This window comes from Ascidia mentula, chromosome 8, assembly GCF_947561715.1.
Source record: "Ascidia mentula chromosome 8, kaAscMent1.1, whole genome shotgun sequence".
Classification (NCBI taxonomy): Eukaryota; Metazoa; Chordata; class Ascidiacea; order Phlebobranchia; family Ascidiidae; genus Ascidia; species Ascidia mentula.
In genome coordinates, this window is record NC_138573.1 from 11,401,151 (window position 1) to 11,417,901 (window position 16,751).

General features: G+C 35.7%; 4 protein-coding genes across 5 annotated transcripts; 3 read left to right on the plus strand and 1 right to left on the minus strand.

Annotated features, from left to right (window-relative positions):
* Positions 1-25: 25 nt before the first annotated feature.
* LOC145910261 (uncharacterized) lies at positions 26-7,327 on the minus strand. Its single transcript, XM_082997323.1, has 17 exons — positions 7,194-7,327; positions 6,446-6,551; positions 6,279-6,376; positions 6,130-6,221; positions 5,862-5,962; positions 5,638-5,693; positions 4,136-4,999; positions 4,015-4,068; positions 3,916-3,940; positions 3,727-3,791; positions 3,445-3,556; positions 3,222-3,380; positions 935-3,146; positions 779-856; positions 610-639; positions 473-538; positions 26-372 (listed from the first exon to the last, which is right to left on the minus strand). The coding sequence occupies exons 1-17, from the start codon at positions 7,283-7,285 to the stop codon at positions 305-307; spliced, it is 4,278 nt and encodes a 1,425-aa protein (XP_082853449.1). The 5' UTR covers positions 7,286-7,327; the 3' UTR covers positions 26-304.
* Positions 7,328-8,971: 1,644 nt separating this feature from the next.
* On the plus strand, positions 8,972-10,458 carry LOC145910164 (PRKCA-binding protein-like). The gene has a single exon (XM_082997190.1). It carries the CDS (start codon positions 9,016-9,018, stop codon positions 10,168-10,170), a length of 1,155 nt encoding a protein of 384 aa, XP_082853316.1. The 5' UTR covers positions 8,972-9,015; the 3' UTR covers positions 10,171-10,458.
* Positions 10,459-10,480: 22 nt separating this feature from the next.
* On the plus strand, positions 10,481-13,095 carry LOC145910163 (TBC domain-containing protein kinase-like protein). 2 transcript variants are annotated; one of them, XM_082997189.1, is made up of 2 exons: positions 10,656-10,783; positions 10,875-13,095. In XM_082997189.1, the coding sequence occupies exons 1-2, from the start codon at positions 10,762-10,764 to the stop codon at positions 13,070-13,072; spliced, it is 2,220 nt and encodes a 739-aa protein (XP_082853315.1). In that variant the 5' UTR covers positions 10,656-10,761; the 3' UTR covers positions 13,073-13,095. The 2 variants fall into 2 exon arrangements, with proteins under 2 accessions (XP_082853314.1, XP_082853315.1); XM_082997188.1 differs by having other exon boundaries at positions 10,481-13,095.
* A 239-nt stretch (positions 13,096-13,334) lies between these two features.
* LOC145910166 (endoribonuclease LACTB2-like) lies at positions 13,335-15,468 on the plus strand. The gene has a single exon (XM_082997191.1). The coding sequence runs from the start codon at positions 13,356-13,358 to the stop codon at positions 14,208-14,210; it is 855 nt and encodes a 284-aa protein (XP_082853317.1). The 5' UTR covers positions 13,335-13,355; the 3' UTR covers positions 14,211-15,468.
* Positions 15,469-16,751: the final 1,283 nt, after the last annotated feature.

Consider the following 16,751-nt stretch of genomic DNA (forward strand, 5'->3'; position numbering starts at 1 on the left):
TTTTGTTGTGTAATTTATTACAAATGAACTTCACACACATGTTCCAAAACATCACCACAAAATTGTGTGTATTTAAAACCTTGTTACAATCAATGATTATAGCACAATCATAGTAAAACCACAGCAGCAATCAAGTCCATTTCTATCCCCAAATTAAATGCACACTGGGCAGCTAAAACTCTGGAGAAAAGAAATAAAATGGCAGTAAATAAAATACAAGTAAAATGATGCGATTAAAGAGGCAGCTAATTATTAATTTACAAATTTTGGCTTGTTCAAAGCCATATATACATCAACAGCCACTTCACTTTCTATTCAGTCTCGAGCTTCGTCGCAAAACTAGAGCATCATTTTCTTTGGAAGGTGCTCTCACTAAATCACAACAAAACATTAATGCTGCTCTAAAAGATGGCATTTTTTGCTAAGTTACGCAGTATTTCTTAATCTGTTTAACTGAATTAGGGTTTCTAACCTTTGGTTTTCGAGGTTCTTGGCTTCTTATTTGTGGTCTTTCCTGTTTGATTGACATCATCAGAGACTGCAACAATTGGAGTAGATTTTTTTTACAAAACACTTTGTACAATACATATATTTGTTTAAAAGTTTTACCTTCAGCAATGTTTGCATCTTCACCCAAATCTGTATCAAACAAAAATCAAAGTTTTGGTAAAGGCATGTTCTGTGCAATTATGTCAATTACACAAACAATGTAATCTTCATGGATGTGGTTTTAGCAACTAATACCAATAAAGTAAACAGAAACATGTAATATTCTTACTGTCAACTGGTGCTTTTCTTTTTCTCAATTGCCTAGTTGACATTATGGACTTTTTGTCTGACAGCAATCCTGATTTGTCTACAAATATTCATACACGAAAGATGTAAATCATGTGACATAGACCTGTATCTGCATCTATCTATTCCATGTACTTACCTGGTGATATGTTTCCAAATTTTCCAGCTTTCCTTTTTGGTACATGAATTGGAGTCATTCCACCCAAAACACTATGATGAAACGTCACTGTTTTTTTGTTCTCCATTTCTTGTGTGTGTCCAATACTTCCACCACTTTCAATTTTTAGCTGGTTTTCCCACAACTTATTTGCATTTTCCTCCATTGTCTTGGAATTTTTTCGAGGCCGCTTCATGTTTTGCTTAACACCAACAGTTTCTTCATTTTCCACTCTATTGGGTTTGATGTGGGCAACATCTTGCTTTACAACTTGTTTTGATCTTAGTTGTCGACCCTTGGTTGTTTTTTCCCCATCTCCTGTAGTTTTACTACAAATATTTTCATTCTTTATCTCTTGTGACACAACCTTTTTGTTTGATCTAGTTTTTCTGTTTACTGGTGAAACAACACAATCCTCTGATTCCTTAGAATTTGACACTTTCTGTGAAAGAGGTTCACTAGTAGGCTTATGTATATCACAATTTCTACCAACTTCTTGATTTTTTTCATTTTCTTGCATTTTTTTTCTTTTGTCTTTCGTAGATTCTTTGTCTTGGGAGTCAATGATAACATCAACAAGGTGAACTTTTTTTGCTCGTGCACTTCTGCGAATAACTTGGTTAGCCATGTCAGTTGCAACCTTTTTGTTGGTTTCCAAGATTTTTTCCTGTGGTAACTTATTTCTTTTAGTTTGACCAATATCATTGTTGTTGTTCTGCTGATTCTTAATAACAGGGACCAGTTCCTCTGATTTGTTGCCGATACATGTTTTTGTGATATCTTTTTTTCCTCTTCCAGAGGTGGAAATTTTAGTAGGACCTTCTTGTTGTGTGGGAACATTTGGAACAAAATGTGAAGACAGGCTCTCAGCATTACTTTTTACATGCTCACTGGTAACAATGTTTTCACTTGCACTGGCATTTGTTGATGTTGTTGCATTTCTTCTTGATTTTCTGGTGGCTTCAACTGCAAATTTCTTTCTTTGTCGTTTTGTTTTGTCAGCGGTAAGCTTCTTTTGCAAACTTTTTGATTCTATATCATCAGACATGTCGTCTGGAAAGATTTTATCCAGACACAGGGTTTCATTTAAACTTTCTGATGGATGTGAATGCTGCTTTTCCTCATTCATACGAAACAAATCATTTATTCCAAAGTGTACATCCATGGAATGTTGTTTACCTTTTGGTGTCTTAAACAAACGACTTGTGCCAAACGTTTCTTCAGTGGGAATATCATTTGGTTTCTCTTTTGGAGTGCTCACCATCCTCTTTATGCCATAATTTCCATCAACAGAAGTTTGGGTAGTCTTGACTTTTGGAGTAGTAAAAATTCTCTTTGTACCAAAATGGGTCTTTACCTCTTTACCCTTGCTTCTTGTTTTGGGCGTGTTGAATAATCGCACTGTTCCAAGTTGCTCAGTGACGGGCTTTGAATGAACTTTCTGCTTTGGGGTTTTAAGCAACCTTCTCAACCCATAGTGCTCTGAAACTGGTTCATTCTTTGCTCGTTTTGCTGTTTTGACCAAGGTTTGGGATTCAGTGTTGAAATCGGCTATTGGTTTATCTTCTGCCTCACCCTTCTCTTCTATACACATACTTTCATCAAAATCATATTTCCTCTTTAATGTTGGTGTGTCAAACATTTTCTGTAAACCCAAATTTTCATTTCCTGGATCAACATTTCCTTTTGTTGTTGGTGTTGTGAACAATCTTTTTGTCCCAAAGTTTTCTTCTACTGGAGAACATCCTGCTTTGTCCTTTGGTGTCTTGAGCAACTGCTTTGTTCCAATATCTTCATTTTTACCTTCAACCTCATGACATACCGTTTCCTTAGGTGTATTGAATAGGCGACCGATCTCAAAGCATTTCAAATTATTACAATCATTGTTAGCTGTTTTGCCTGCATTTCTGTCAGTATTTTGCACAAAATCTTGTTCAATCACTTTCTTTATAATAGGGGACCTATTTTTTTTTTGGTGTTTACCAACTAACAATGGAGAAGCACCAAGCTCTTTTTCATCAGTGACCACTTGTGTTACTTCACCATGAGTCACTTCATTTAAAAGTGGTGAAACTTGCATTTCACCAATAGTTTGAGGGGTATGCAAGTTTTCAAACAGATCAGAACTGGGGCTTGGAGTGTTGAACATCTCAGTCATGCCAGTAAAACTTTCATTCAAAGGAAGATTTATTTTCTGCAAAAGAGGAAGTAATATTCACCTTGAAACTATGAAAAAAATACTTAAATATGGCATCAGTATTTTACTTACACCAACAACTAATCCCTTGGCAGGTTTGGGAGTTCTGATCGGATATATCCTTTTTCGAGTTCTTCCAATATACAGTGTAGCTGGTGAATCGCAATGTTTGCTATTGTTTTGAACATAATCCAATTCTTTTTCCTTGGTAACATTTTTTTTCTCCAAAACCTAAAATAGTTTATCATCCCAGAACATTGAAGTTGGATTTTTTTAAAATTGTTTGTCAACTTACCAATGTTTCTTGTATTTGCTTTTTGGTTTGTTTAATTTTAACTGGGTGCCGTTTTACAATGTCCGACCACAACGGCTTGGAATTCTGCTTTCCAATGCTCTTCCTTTTATGTCTGAGTACAAAATTCTACAGCATCACAAAATGCAAACACAACCCTCATCAAAACAGGTGAATTATAACCTTTACATTTGTTTATTGCTTTTTTTCATTACGTTGTTTGGTAGTTAGATACTATTGCTAACAAAAATATTCTTTAAAACTCATGTTTACAATAAAACTTACAAGTTAGTTGCTGTTCTATGCACATTTACTAGGGGTACATTGCCAAAAGATTTCCTTGATCTTTTCTGCACAAAACATATTTATCTTGTAAAATTTTAAAAAGTTTTAGTCTTCTTCAGAAAGAATCAAACCTGGAAATTGCATCAAACCAAATGACAACAACAAAAATTTTTGTTTGCACAAACCAACCTGTTCGGAAGTTCTGGGTGTTGAACTGCAAAAAAGAAATATATGCATCCAGAAACTCATGTTTTTAAATTAGCTTACATCAAATAGATGTATAATTACCTTTCTTTTTTTGTTTCCACGTCCATGTGCTCCTCATCATGGTCCCTCAGATCACTATTAATACAAAAAAAGTTTTTTATAATCAGTGACTAACACAAAAACAAGTCTCTACTCTACTAACCCAAGTTTTTTATCCATTATATTTTGCAATGTACTTTGCAACAGATTTATTTGCTTTTCTTTGTTTGCTGGTTTGTATGGTGTTGGTGTTCGAATTTGTGTTTCGATTTGTTGCCTTTGAGGTGAACTTAATACTTTATCACCTTCCATCACCGTACTTAAATTATTTAACCGCATGCTTCTTCTTCCAGTGCCACATTCAACAACAGGGGTAGCTCCTTTTTTTATTGGAGTATTGGGAGGAAAATGCTTCAGAAATTGCTCCGGGCTAAGTTTTGGGCCAAAAGACACTCTGGATTTTCGTCGAACAGCTTGTATTGGTTCATTAAGGGTACTTGGTAATGACAAATCTCGCAAGCTTCTGCGCTTTTTTTTTATAGGTGAAGAATTATTTTCAACTTCTACCTCTGACAGATTATAAAATATTTTTTTGTCTTCATTTGAGAGTGCTGCTTGCTCCTTAGCGATGTCTTCCAGAAGGGGAATCGATTTTTTTCTTAATTCACCCATGCTGCTTCTCAGTGGTTTGATCTTTGGGGTTCTTGGACTCCCAAAAAGAGCCTTTTGTTTCTTTTTGCTCATGCCATTACATTCAGATGATCGTCTTCTGTTTTTCTTATCAGAAATACCTTCACAGGGAAACTCATATGGATCAGAATTTTCATGCATAGAGTTATTACTGTTCAACAGAATATGTGGAGTTGCTTCTATTTCAATGTTATTCTGGTCATCTATACACACACATGGGTTTACATTTAAACTCTCTGGTAGAGTAACATCAATGTTTTCGGTTTCTTTTGCTTCTGTTAAGCTTTCACTATCTCCATATTTGAATGATTTCCCAACATTTATGTTAGGTGTTTCACTTCAAATAAAAAAAAACATTCAATCAAACTGGGTCCACATTAATTAACATAAAATATAAAGCTGCATACAGTTCACATTGTTTCGACTTCTTAGATATCATCATCATTGTATCTTGTGTAGAATATGACAGTTTTGCCTGGCTAAGAATTCCCCTTGGTGGCATGGCTTTGCAATCACCAATGAGATTAGCTCTATTACTTCAAACACCTTCTGCCATGCACAGCTGATGGTCCAAGCGGTGGCAGTTTGGTCAGTACTTAGTTTGGTATCTGACAGAATGATTCACCACAAAGGATAAGTCATGGTCAAGCTATTAAACTTTAGCCCGGAAGACTGTCATATTCAACACAAGCTACACTGGTGAGGTAGGTCAAAAGACTGTGCAGCTCCCTTATTGGCTCAATTACTTTAGACAACCTTTGAAATATAGACTTATGAACCCTGAACCAGATTTTTTCTCCTCCATATAATTGTCTATATCATATATCTTAACACTATAATACATATAAGAATGGAGCACAATACAATAAACAGTATTGTAAATGTCCTTTCTTTTTTGTTGTCAAGGTTTAGGTTTACTGAAGATTTGAATGACAGACATGCCACCAACACTCTTTGATCATTTTAACTACGTACCTTATATCTGACCTCTCTTGGCATGTACCACTGGTTTCTTCAGAGTTTATAGGTTTCTACCAATATATATATATATATATATTTACATTGAAAGTAAGTACAGCAAAAAATATTTCAGATTTTTAATGGTTTGCATGCATGACTTTGGAAACATCAAATGCAGGGAATTGAGTAGGAATTACAGTTTTGGTCTTATGTCTATGGTAGGATAAAAAGTTTGCAACCTGTGGTGCTGGTTTGTTGATAGTCTTTAGTTTTATGCTTTGCTTCATATCCTTGACCAACAAGCTGAATGGTGAGTCATTAGCAGGTTTCTGTATCTTCCCTGAAAGTATTTTTTTAAATCATACAGTCTTCAGTATTGAATTAATGTTTGTTTGAAGTACACAAGGTACTATTTAAAGTACTTAAACCCATTCGTACAAAAAGCCCCCAAACTAAGATTTTTAAAGGATACCACATAAAAGGGGATTTTTGCAATTATTGACATACTTAGAGGAGTTCCATTCTTTTTCTCCAAGGTACTGTGTATGATATTTTCCACTTTATTTTTTTCACCATCTTGGTTTTCAGGATACTCAAATCTAAAATAAAAAGTTTAATATTTTGCCAAAACTTCACTAATTTAATTTGGCATAAACCTGAAAGATCTGTCAACAATTGTAAGAACATCTTTATGATTAAGCTCCATCTCTTTTCCATTTTTAACACTCTTGCCATTTACAGTTGTCTGATTGGTCTAAAATAAAAACAATTCCTAAATCATATATCTGTACATAACATTATGAGAACTTTGCTGATATTGTACCTCACTAATATTTTGAAGCATAAACTTGCCATTTTCATCGACAAGTAGCTTGCACTGCTGGTTTGACACATATGGGAGCTGAACTCTAATATCACATTCAATTCCTCTGCAAGAAAATACACATTGCACCCATCACTTTTAGTCACACATTTCAGTATAATAGCTATTTAAAGAACCTATCTATCTAAAAAAACACATCGCATATATTTATCTGTTATTGCACTTGAGTTCAGTGTCCATGAAAATAAGTAGAGACAACAAAACAGCATAATCCAAGCTATAAAATTAGTCCCTTATTGGCACAGCATAAAAGAGAAGGTAAAGTGCTTCTATAAATCATGCCAAACAATTACTATGTTACTAAACTGTTTGGTAATATGCATATCTGTTAGTTACCTAGAAACTAAACATGGGTGATCACTAGGTTTGGTATTTATTTAAATACAATAGTAGGCTATACTCCAGATTGGAAAAAGCTAATGCATTTATTGCATAAACAAACAATAAGGTTGCGATCATCCGCGCAATTAATGACTACAGAAACAAAATCCTCCACATAAATATCAAACTTTCCAATCTGCTGGAATATACTGATCAATTTGTTTGCAAAATATATATACCATAAAGGAATTAACATCAGATTAAAAGAAGTTAGAACCTTGAATATGAAGTTTCGACATATTAACTATTTTTTTAATTTTAAGTAGCGCCAGAGTTCAAATTTAAAACAAATAACAAGGAAAATTACCTTCCAAATAAACAGGAATTGTTTGTTATTGGAAACTGTGATCCATCAGTGCCATTCCTTCGAATGACGATTACCTTTCCATAAACAGGCATATTTACCTCAACACAATCAGTTCTATTTAACACCTTTGTATCTACAACTTGGTAAAATGACACATACATAATTATATTATTGACAAAAAATAAACACACTTGCACATGAAACACACAGCCTACAGCAATTAAGATAGTAACTTTTTATACATTGATGTTAAACAAATAGTAAATGTTCTGCAAAAATGTAAATCATTCATATTTTTACGCATGAAAACCAAGCCATAAGTTGGGCAATAGTCAACTATAGTTAATTAGCCTACAGCAACGGCTATCTGATAATCTAGTTATCACATATTCTTTGCGCTATAGGCGAGGCGTACGGGTACTAATTATAATTTTTTGTTTTTGCGAGGAATACGCAATACATTCCTGTATTTTATCCCATCCACTTATACAAACATGGTGCACACTGCTAAATTAAATTATATGACTTGCCAGGGAAGTCAAAACTTCGCTGCTTGTCCCGCCAACCAATATTTGTAGGTATGACGTCACTAAAATTTAAAATTTGCCTCCTTTTTCGGGATTGGTAGTCTTGGTTCCGGTTGATTGACTTCAATTTTGTATTACCTGGCCTTTTTATTCCACATAAAGCGATCTTTTTTACAGATTACTTATTTTCTTTTATTTTTGTTTTTTAGTTTTGTACAGAAAAATTTCAAGGAATCGAAAAATCTGTCATTCCACAATGTGGGTAACATGGAACAAACTACAAATATCACAAAGGTTGTCATGATGGCATGCTGTTGATATGCTGGTGCCATCCATGGCATGTTGGGCCCACGTGGCCCAAAATTTGGTTTGGACGGTGTTAGGTGCGATTGCCAAGGGCAAATTTAAGCAGTTGGACAACTGGCTGATCCAACCAAACTCTTATTTACCTGCTAACTGCGCATTTATTTCATTTTATTATGAATTGCATCGTATACCAAGAAGAAATCGTATACCAAGAAGAAATCGTATACCAAGAAGAAAACCTGATCGGGATTCGTGCCCAGGACATCCTTGATTCAAATCCCGGTGTGGTCAAAAAAAAATAAAAAAAGTAATAGAAAAATATAATAAAAAGTAATAGAAAATAGAGAAAAAATGGAAATTTTTAACTTCGAAAGTCTGTGCAAACGTCAAGTTGATGGATTTTAGGTTGAGTCGTGTCGCCCAAAATATTTTGTGACTTGATTAAAAATAGGTTGCGGAGAAATAACAAGTGCCAAGTTCCATCAAAAGTACTTGCGGCTTGCGCTCACAAGATGCTCCACGCTGCCATCATCCGAAAAAAATGTGTTGACGTCATTGTCTTATTTTGTTGGTATATTTTACGTGTAGCGACTAAGCTACACGATATGATTTGTTGATTGTTGCAATAAAAAAAGAAACTGTGACATAAAGTGGCGAGTAAATAAACGTTGAAAACCTTGTATGTGGCTTGTGACACATTACATATTCAAGATCTCTTTGGTCACGATTTTGTTTTTGCATGTATTGGGGCAATTGGGCTATAGCCTATGGCCAGATTGAAAAAAATGTCCTGCTATATATCCAAAGTCGTGTCCGTCTTTTCGCAGTTTCAATCTATTGTTCTGCCAATTGAACCAACAAAATTAGGAAGAATTTTTTTCATGTGATCTGTGTGCATTGGAAAATGTTATTTAAAAGTTTTATTGTGTTTTTGCTTTTAAGGTTCGTAAATTAGAAATAAAAATTGTAAGTTTTAATTTAAAGCCACTATGGAAGATTGGGGCATTGAAGAGGACAAAATGGGAATGACAACTGTGTCTGGAACTGTGACATTGACAAAAGATAATCAAAACCTCATTGGCATCAGCATTGGTGGTGGTGCTCCATTGTGTCCCTGCCTCTATGTTGTTCAAGTATTTGATAATACACCAGCATCAAAAAATGGTGCTATGGCAGCGGGTGATGAGATTGTTACCATCAATGGGCAGTCTGTTAAAGGTCTCACAAAAGTTCAACTGGCAAAAACTATTCAAGCAATTAAAGGAGATGTTCGCATAAATTACAACAAGTTGCATGCTGATCCAAAACAAGGAAAGACGCTTGATATTATTTTGAAGAAATTGAAACACAGATTGGTTGAGCAAATGGACTCAAGCACAGCTGATGCATTAGGACTAAGTCGTGCTATATTGTGTAATGATGTACTGATTAAACGACTTCAAGACTTGGAAAGAACTGCTACTGTATACATAGGCTTAATGCATCATGTTAAAAAACTTTTAAAGGCATACTTTAACTTGTGCAAGACTCACAGAGATTTCGGGGATATTTTCTCTGTGATTGGTGTTCGTGAACCACATCCAAGTGGTAGTCAGGCTTTCCTGAAGTTTAGTTCAGCTCACAGAGAGTTTGAAAAATCTGGATTTAATCTTCTGAAAACCTTAAAACCGATGATTCAGGACTTAAGCACTTATCTTCACAAAGCTATTCCTGACACCAAAATGACCATCAAGAAATATGCTGATGTTAAATTTGAATATCTTTCTTTTTGTCTAAAAGTAAAAGAAATGGATGATGAGGAATACAGTTATGCTGCTTTGCAGGAACCTTTGTACAGAGTTGAAACAGGAAATTATGAATATAGGCTTGTTTTAAGATGTAGACAGGAGGCACGATCACATTTTGCAAAGCTGAGAAAGGATGTGATGGAAAAGCTTGAGCTGTTGGACAATAAACATGTACAAGATATAGTTTTTCAGTTGCAACATTTTGTGTCCGCAATAACAGAGTATCATGAATCGTGCCATGAAAGCATGAAGCATGCTGATGTGTTTCCAATTGAAGTTGATTTGGCTACATCCACTTTTGAATACCACAAAAAAGACAAGTTTCATGATCCTGAATATGAAGAAAGTCTTGAATAATGCATATTCAGATTTTTGAAAGCATTTAAACAGAAAATTGAAACATCACATTTTATTTCCCTATTAAAAAGATAAACTTTTAGAGGTCTATATAATAGTGTAGTCGTCATTCGTTTTGTTTTGTACAATTTTTTTTTTTTTTATCTGTGCAATGTCGTGTCTTTTGTTTATCTTTATGTGTCAAGTAGTTGGTGCCGTAAATATGTAGTTGATTATTATTACATCAACTGCAAAAATGTAGGAGTGATGTTCTAGTATCATGTCAACTGTCAAATGTTTGTAATTGTGTTTTATTTTGCCCTCTAGGTAAATGACTGTGTCAGTTATGGAAAAAGTAAATTTGGGTTGTTTAACATTTGTTACTGCTGCTTTGCCCCATGACAAGTGTGGTACCAATGGCCTCCCCTTAACTCCCAACTCTGTGAAAGTATTGGGACTTGCACAAGAACTTCTTACATTGAAACAGGAAAACATTTGTCAGTACATTGATTTCATTAGCACCAAACACAATCGGATCTTTATTGTTTCTGAGTATTACACACTCAATCTTCTTTCACTCATCCAATCTAATAACATTTACAAAGATTCTGAATGGACTGCCCTTTGTTTAAATGTAAGCAAAGGAATTTTTCAAGGATTGTCATACTTGCATAAACATGGATTTTCCAATTTTTGCTTGGAACCAAACAGTATTTTTGTTGTAGGTGGTGTTCCAAAACTAGGTGGATTTGGATTGCATCATTTTACGGATGGAGGTTCTCTTGTGGACTGGCCCATAGGCAACCCAAAATATCACGCACCTGAGCAATTGCTGGCAGTATATTTGTCCAAATACCAATATGTCAACATCAAATGTGATGTTTGGTCAGCAGCTTTTATTATTCTAGAAATGATCAACAAATGCTTGTTGTGGAGAAAGTTAGACATAGAAGGTATTTTGGTCCATGTTTTGAAACTAACACAGTATGAAACAGCTCAAAAGGTGTTGGAAGTTCTGTTAACACACTTTCCTAACCACAGTATGACAGTGTTTGATGACAAAAATCAACTTAAATGCCTTTTAGAATGTTGTTTATCACCTCTACCCACCGATAGACCATTGCCAATTGAAATTTTGGAAAACGAGAACATATTTAAGGACATAGACAATGAGGTTACTGAAAAAAGTGACATAATCAACTTTGAAACAACTGCTGTCAACTATGACAGAGATATTAATCCGATGGATGATGTTGAACTGGATAAATTATTTCATCTTTGGAAGCTAGCTGGTGGTGACATAATTTCAACTGTTCTTAACTCAGAAACTACAACACCGTCAGTCAGAATGCTTCCAATGTTTATCACTAACTCTGGATGTGTCCGGGGTTTGCAATATTACCCAGAAAGCCTTTTTGATTCCCAAATAATGATTCTTTCAATGGAGGCTGTTGAGTCTCGCTTACACCTTGCTCTAAACAACCTAGACCTCTTTTACCCACTTTTAGAAAAAGAATCCATTGTGGATTTTGAACATCCAACCAGCAAATTACCTATGCTGATTAAAGAGAATGATTTTGAGTATCAAGTTTATCGTCTTGCACTCTTCCATCGTTTGCTAAATGCTTATCCATATCTATATGACAACCTGTGGAAAGAGGCAAGAATTGACATACCTGTTTTTGTACGTGGTTCAGTTTGGGCTGCTTTGCTCGATGTGCAAGGAGACATTGATGAAGAATATTTTCACATTGACAAAGAAACACAAATACAGACAGACAGACAAATTGCAGTTGATATTCCAAGATGTCACCAATACAATGCTTTGCTTTCATCTCCAGAGGCCCATGAAAAATTAAAAAGAGTTTTAAAGGCCTGGCTGGCCTCACATCCTCACCTTTCATATTGGCAAGGTCTGGATTCTTTATGTGCCGTGTTTGTACATCTTAATTTTAATAATGAGGCTGTGGCTTACAAATCTATGTCTCACTTTATAGACAAGTACCTTTATAATTTTTTTTTGAAGGACAACTCTGCAATAATTCAAGAATATCTGGTTGTGTTTGACCATCTAGTGTCTTTTCACGATCCTTTGTTGTCCTGTCACATGAATGAGATAGGGTTTATTCCTGATTTATATGCAATACCATGGTTTTTGACCATGTTTGCACATGTATTTCCTCTCCACAAAGTTGTGCATCTGTGGGACACTTTGTTGTTGGGTAATTCATCATTTCCTCTGTGTATTGGTGTGGCGATACTGCAACAAGTTCGTTTACAGTTGCTGCAGTTTGACTTTAATGAATGCATTCTACTCTTTTCTGACTTTCCAGAAGTTGACATTGATAGTATAGTTCAAAAATCCATCCAAATATTTTGTCAAACACCGAAAAGTTCATCATTCAGAGTTCATGCACAACATAAAACCAAGATGCGACAGCGAACGATGTCATACTATAGTGATGACTACAATGTTCTTCCAAAAAATGAGCTGTCTATAAAAGAAATTCCTCTTGATGAACTTAAACAAGAAGTTTGCTGTAGAATTTCAGCAGATGACCTTATACAACTGAGTGAGTTTCGTGACACATTACACTCAAAAACACCTGTGAAACATTCAAAATCAATTAAACCCCGAATAGCAGTTGTTGACATTCGCCTGCCGGATGAGTTTGCACATGGAGCTTATCCCGAAAGCAAAAACTTTCCGTTTGAAAGCAGTAGGTCAGTTGAAAATAGTATCTTGTTTATAAATCAAGTAAAACCAAAGGTTGTGGTTGTAATTGGAAGTAAGTCAAGTCGTTTTGATAGAAGATTTGCTGCTGAATTGCTAAAAGCAGGAATTAAAGGAGTTTGTGTACTTTTTGGTGGAATTGAGGTTTTAAAACCAGTTGGAATTTTGACAATCCCTTCCTCACAATAGCTTCTGTTCTTAGAGTGTATTTTTGTGCAATACAAACTTGAGTGTTCCTGCAGTTTTTGAACAAAATTTTATTTTAATTTGCTGTATGTATTTTTTCTAATTTAAAGAAAGAAAAATATTATCTTTGACTTTTCAGTTATTTTTCTTGTATGTTCATGTAAAACATATATTTTATTCCCCAATTATAATGGGATCCAACGTTTGTATTGAGTGATTCAATTAAGATATTCATTCTTTTTTCTATTTTAAAGCATAATTGTTCTGAAATTTTAGGTTTGTAGGTATGTTGTCAGTGATACCAAAAATAGAATGTTTGTCAGAAAGAGTTATTCGTGTTCTTGGGTGTAACCCAGGGCCAATGACTCTACAGGGTACCAACACATACTTGGTTGGAACAGGAAAAAAACGCCTACTTATTGATACTGGCAACCCAAATGTTGACGAATATGTGACAAATTTAAAAGCTGTGCTTGATCAATATAAAACATCAATTGATGGCATCATACTAACTCATTGGCACATAGACCATGTTGGTGGAATAGCTGACATAGAAAGAAACATATTGAATGGAAAATCTGTGCCACTCTTTAAGTATCAATTGGAAAGTGATGATATACCTCCAAATACCAGTTCAACATATACATTTGTAAAAGAAAGGGATGTTCTAAAAACTGAAGGAGCGACTCTGAAGGTTGTTCATACACCGGGTCATACCACTGATCACATTGTGCTGCATTTGTTAGAGGAAAATGTTATATTTTCTGGTGACTGTATTCTTGGTGAAGGTACTGCAGTATTTGAAGATCTTTACACATACATGAAATCATTACAAATTGTACGTGACTTTGCTCCAACTTTAATATATCCTGGTCATGGCATGGTAGTAAAAAATCCTGTTGAAAAAATTGATTTTTACGTCAACCATCGCAATGAAAGGGAGGCACAAATTGTCTCATATCTTTCTGAAGTGTTTCCCAAGAATGTAAACAGTATGGACATTGTAAAAAAATTTTACAGCAATGTTCCTGAAATATTACATCTTCAAGCAGATAAAAACGTAAACAATCATTTGGAGAAACTTTTTCATGAAGGAAAAGTGTCAAAATCTGAAGGAAAATGGATTCTTTCAAAACTGTAATTGCTCTACTGCACTTGATGTGATTGTCATGTACATATAACATGCTACAGTTTTTGTTTGCATCAAGGCCGCAACCATTGGGGTGCGGTGAGGGGGGGATGCCCTTCTCGCCGATTTTAATTAAACAATGATGATTCTAACTCTAGCACGTACAGCGTGCGGATGTATATGAGCGAGAAATAGTTGTTAAGCCAAGTTACGCCCAAGTAGTTTACAAAAAGTCTGTCAGATGGAGAAAGCCAAACTGTCTAAGCTTGAAAGTGGAAGGTATTTCGAAAAGAGATAACGTGTTAGAAATTTGTAATAATCTGCAATATTCAGTCAAGAAACTTACCGGTATTACGGAAATACCGTCGATTTTACCTTACATCTAGCGAATATGTCCTCGATTTATATGGGAAGCTTAGTATTAGTACCCTCGAGGGTGTGAAACACCCACGATTACACGAAAGTGACAAAGTTAATGTTGCTATACCCTTTCCTAACAGGCAATAGCAAAGGGTTGGCAACAAAATATGGGACTGTATCCAGGATTATCCACCGTAAAGGGAAAGAGGGTTTGCTTTCAGGCAAGCGTATCGCGACAATGAACGCAAGCGACTAAGAAGATAATCCAAACCCAAGTTATATCAGAATACTGGACTGCGAATTCTATGTTAGGCTACATACCATGGGCAGGTAGCAACATGTGAATACTGCGGGGAAAAGGGATACAAACAATTCGATTGCCCAAAGCGTAAAGTGTTCAGACTCCAAAACGTCTGAACACAAAAGGAAAAGCACAGTAACAAAAATGCTAGAGCGCCAGGTGCAACTCTGGATCAACCTGATAAAAATAGCGCCAATACTACTGCTAAGAATTCAAAGGTCGACATTGTGCCAAAGTCTCAAACACATGTTGACCGAAGAGTTTCAAGGCATTAAATCACCTCAAGCAAGTACGCCTACTGATAAGAGGTCCACCAGAAAACGAGCAACAAGAAGCCCTGAAGATTGCTTTGAGCTGTCCAGAATGCAACGAAGAAATCCCATCTTTATTATTACTTTTGTTTGTGGGAATTGCGTTGTGGATTTTTGTCCTGTCGTGATGTTTATTATATCAGTCACAAACTACTGATTCAGGAATACCAATATTATGCACTCGTAATCGTGTTCAAGTGATCTATTGCTGTGTATGTGTGCTTGACTTGTTTGAAACCGCAATGAACTTTGACGTAATCGTCCATTTTGCGAAAACAATTATACCGTGCAAATTTGATCGTGAAAACTCTCACAAAAGCTGGTGTTTCTGGTAAACGACCAATTGTTCACCGAAAACCGAATGTAATTAAACGCATTTTAACTCATTTTATGCTATTCATGCTACGTAAAAAGGGCTATAAGCAGTCCACCTCACTTAAACGCACACTTACATACCCATGACAAGTGTACGCTGCCCACACGCTCTCTCCGTTGGACAGACAGTACAAACACTGCGAAAACGAATGAACGGCCACAAAAACGATATCAGGCATAACAACACCGAAAAGCCATTGGGGGCCCACTTAAACGAGCCCAGGCTAATGACTTACGGGTGATGGTTTTAGAAAAAGTTAGAAAAAAATCGAGACTTGCAAGAGAAACGGCCGAACAACATCATATTGACCGCTTCAATTCGATCAACGACGGTCTCAACAGAGATTGGGGCTTGAGCCATTACAAACACGACGGCCGCCCAACGGCACAATTCTAACTGTAATTGAAGTCCGGTAGTCTCCTAACTGTAATTGAAGTGTGTTTTACCGGTATGGTAAAAATAGTTAATAACTAAATATTATGTTTTGTAAGGTTATCTTATCACGAGTTCAACAAACGAAGTGTCCGAATCAGCAATATAACATCAGATACCCTTTGAAAAAAATATTTTCGTTTCTTGTAACAGTATAAAGTTGGACGACATTTATGGAAAGATTTGTCAAAAGCAAAGGGTGGAAATCGTTGCAACTGTGGGTCGGGAATAGGGAGTGATTCCCGACCCACAGTTGCAACCAGGAATCTGTTACCAGTAAAAAGTTGCAGCCAAAAAACGAAAAATGCGCCAAACAAGAAGGCTCTCCCAAACACACATCTAAATATGTTTAACATTTTTAGTCACCACTGTAAACTGTAACTTTTAAACCAAGTTATTTCATTTTGCGTGGAAAATATATTGCAAAAGACGCTTTTGGATAGGGGATATGCCAATGAAATTTGGAATCCCAACACAAGGCATAAAGTGAAGATTGTTTATGATTGTGCTAATTTCCAAACATTTTCCATTGGCCCTAACTTAGTAAATGACTTTATCGGCGTTTTATTGCGATTACTCGGTTTGCTTTAGGTAACGATAAACGTTTAGACCATAAAGGCTATGCTGCACCAGCTGGTTGCCCCTATTGGGGGCATTGGGCCACAACTTTTAGCTTGTCCAGGAAGCATACCAAAGTCTAGTCAAGACTGCAAAATAAATTCGGTTTTATGCATCCTATCCTATTTGCTTTATAACACTGACAGCTTTCCAGC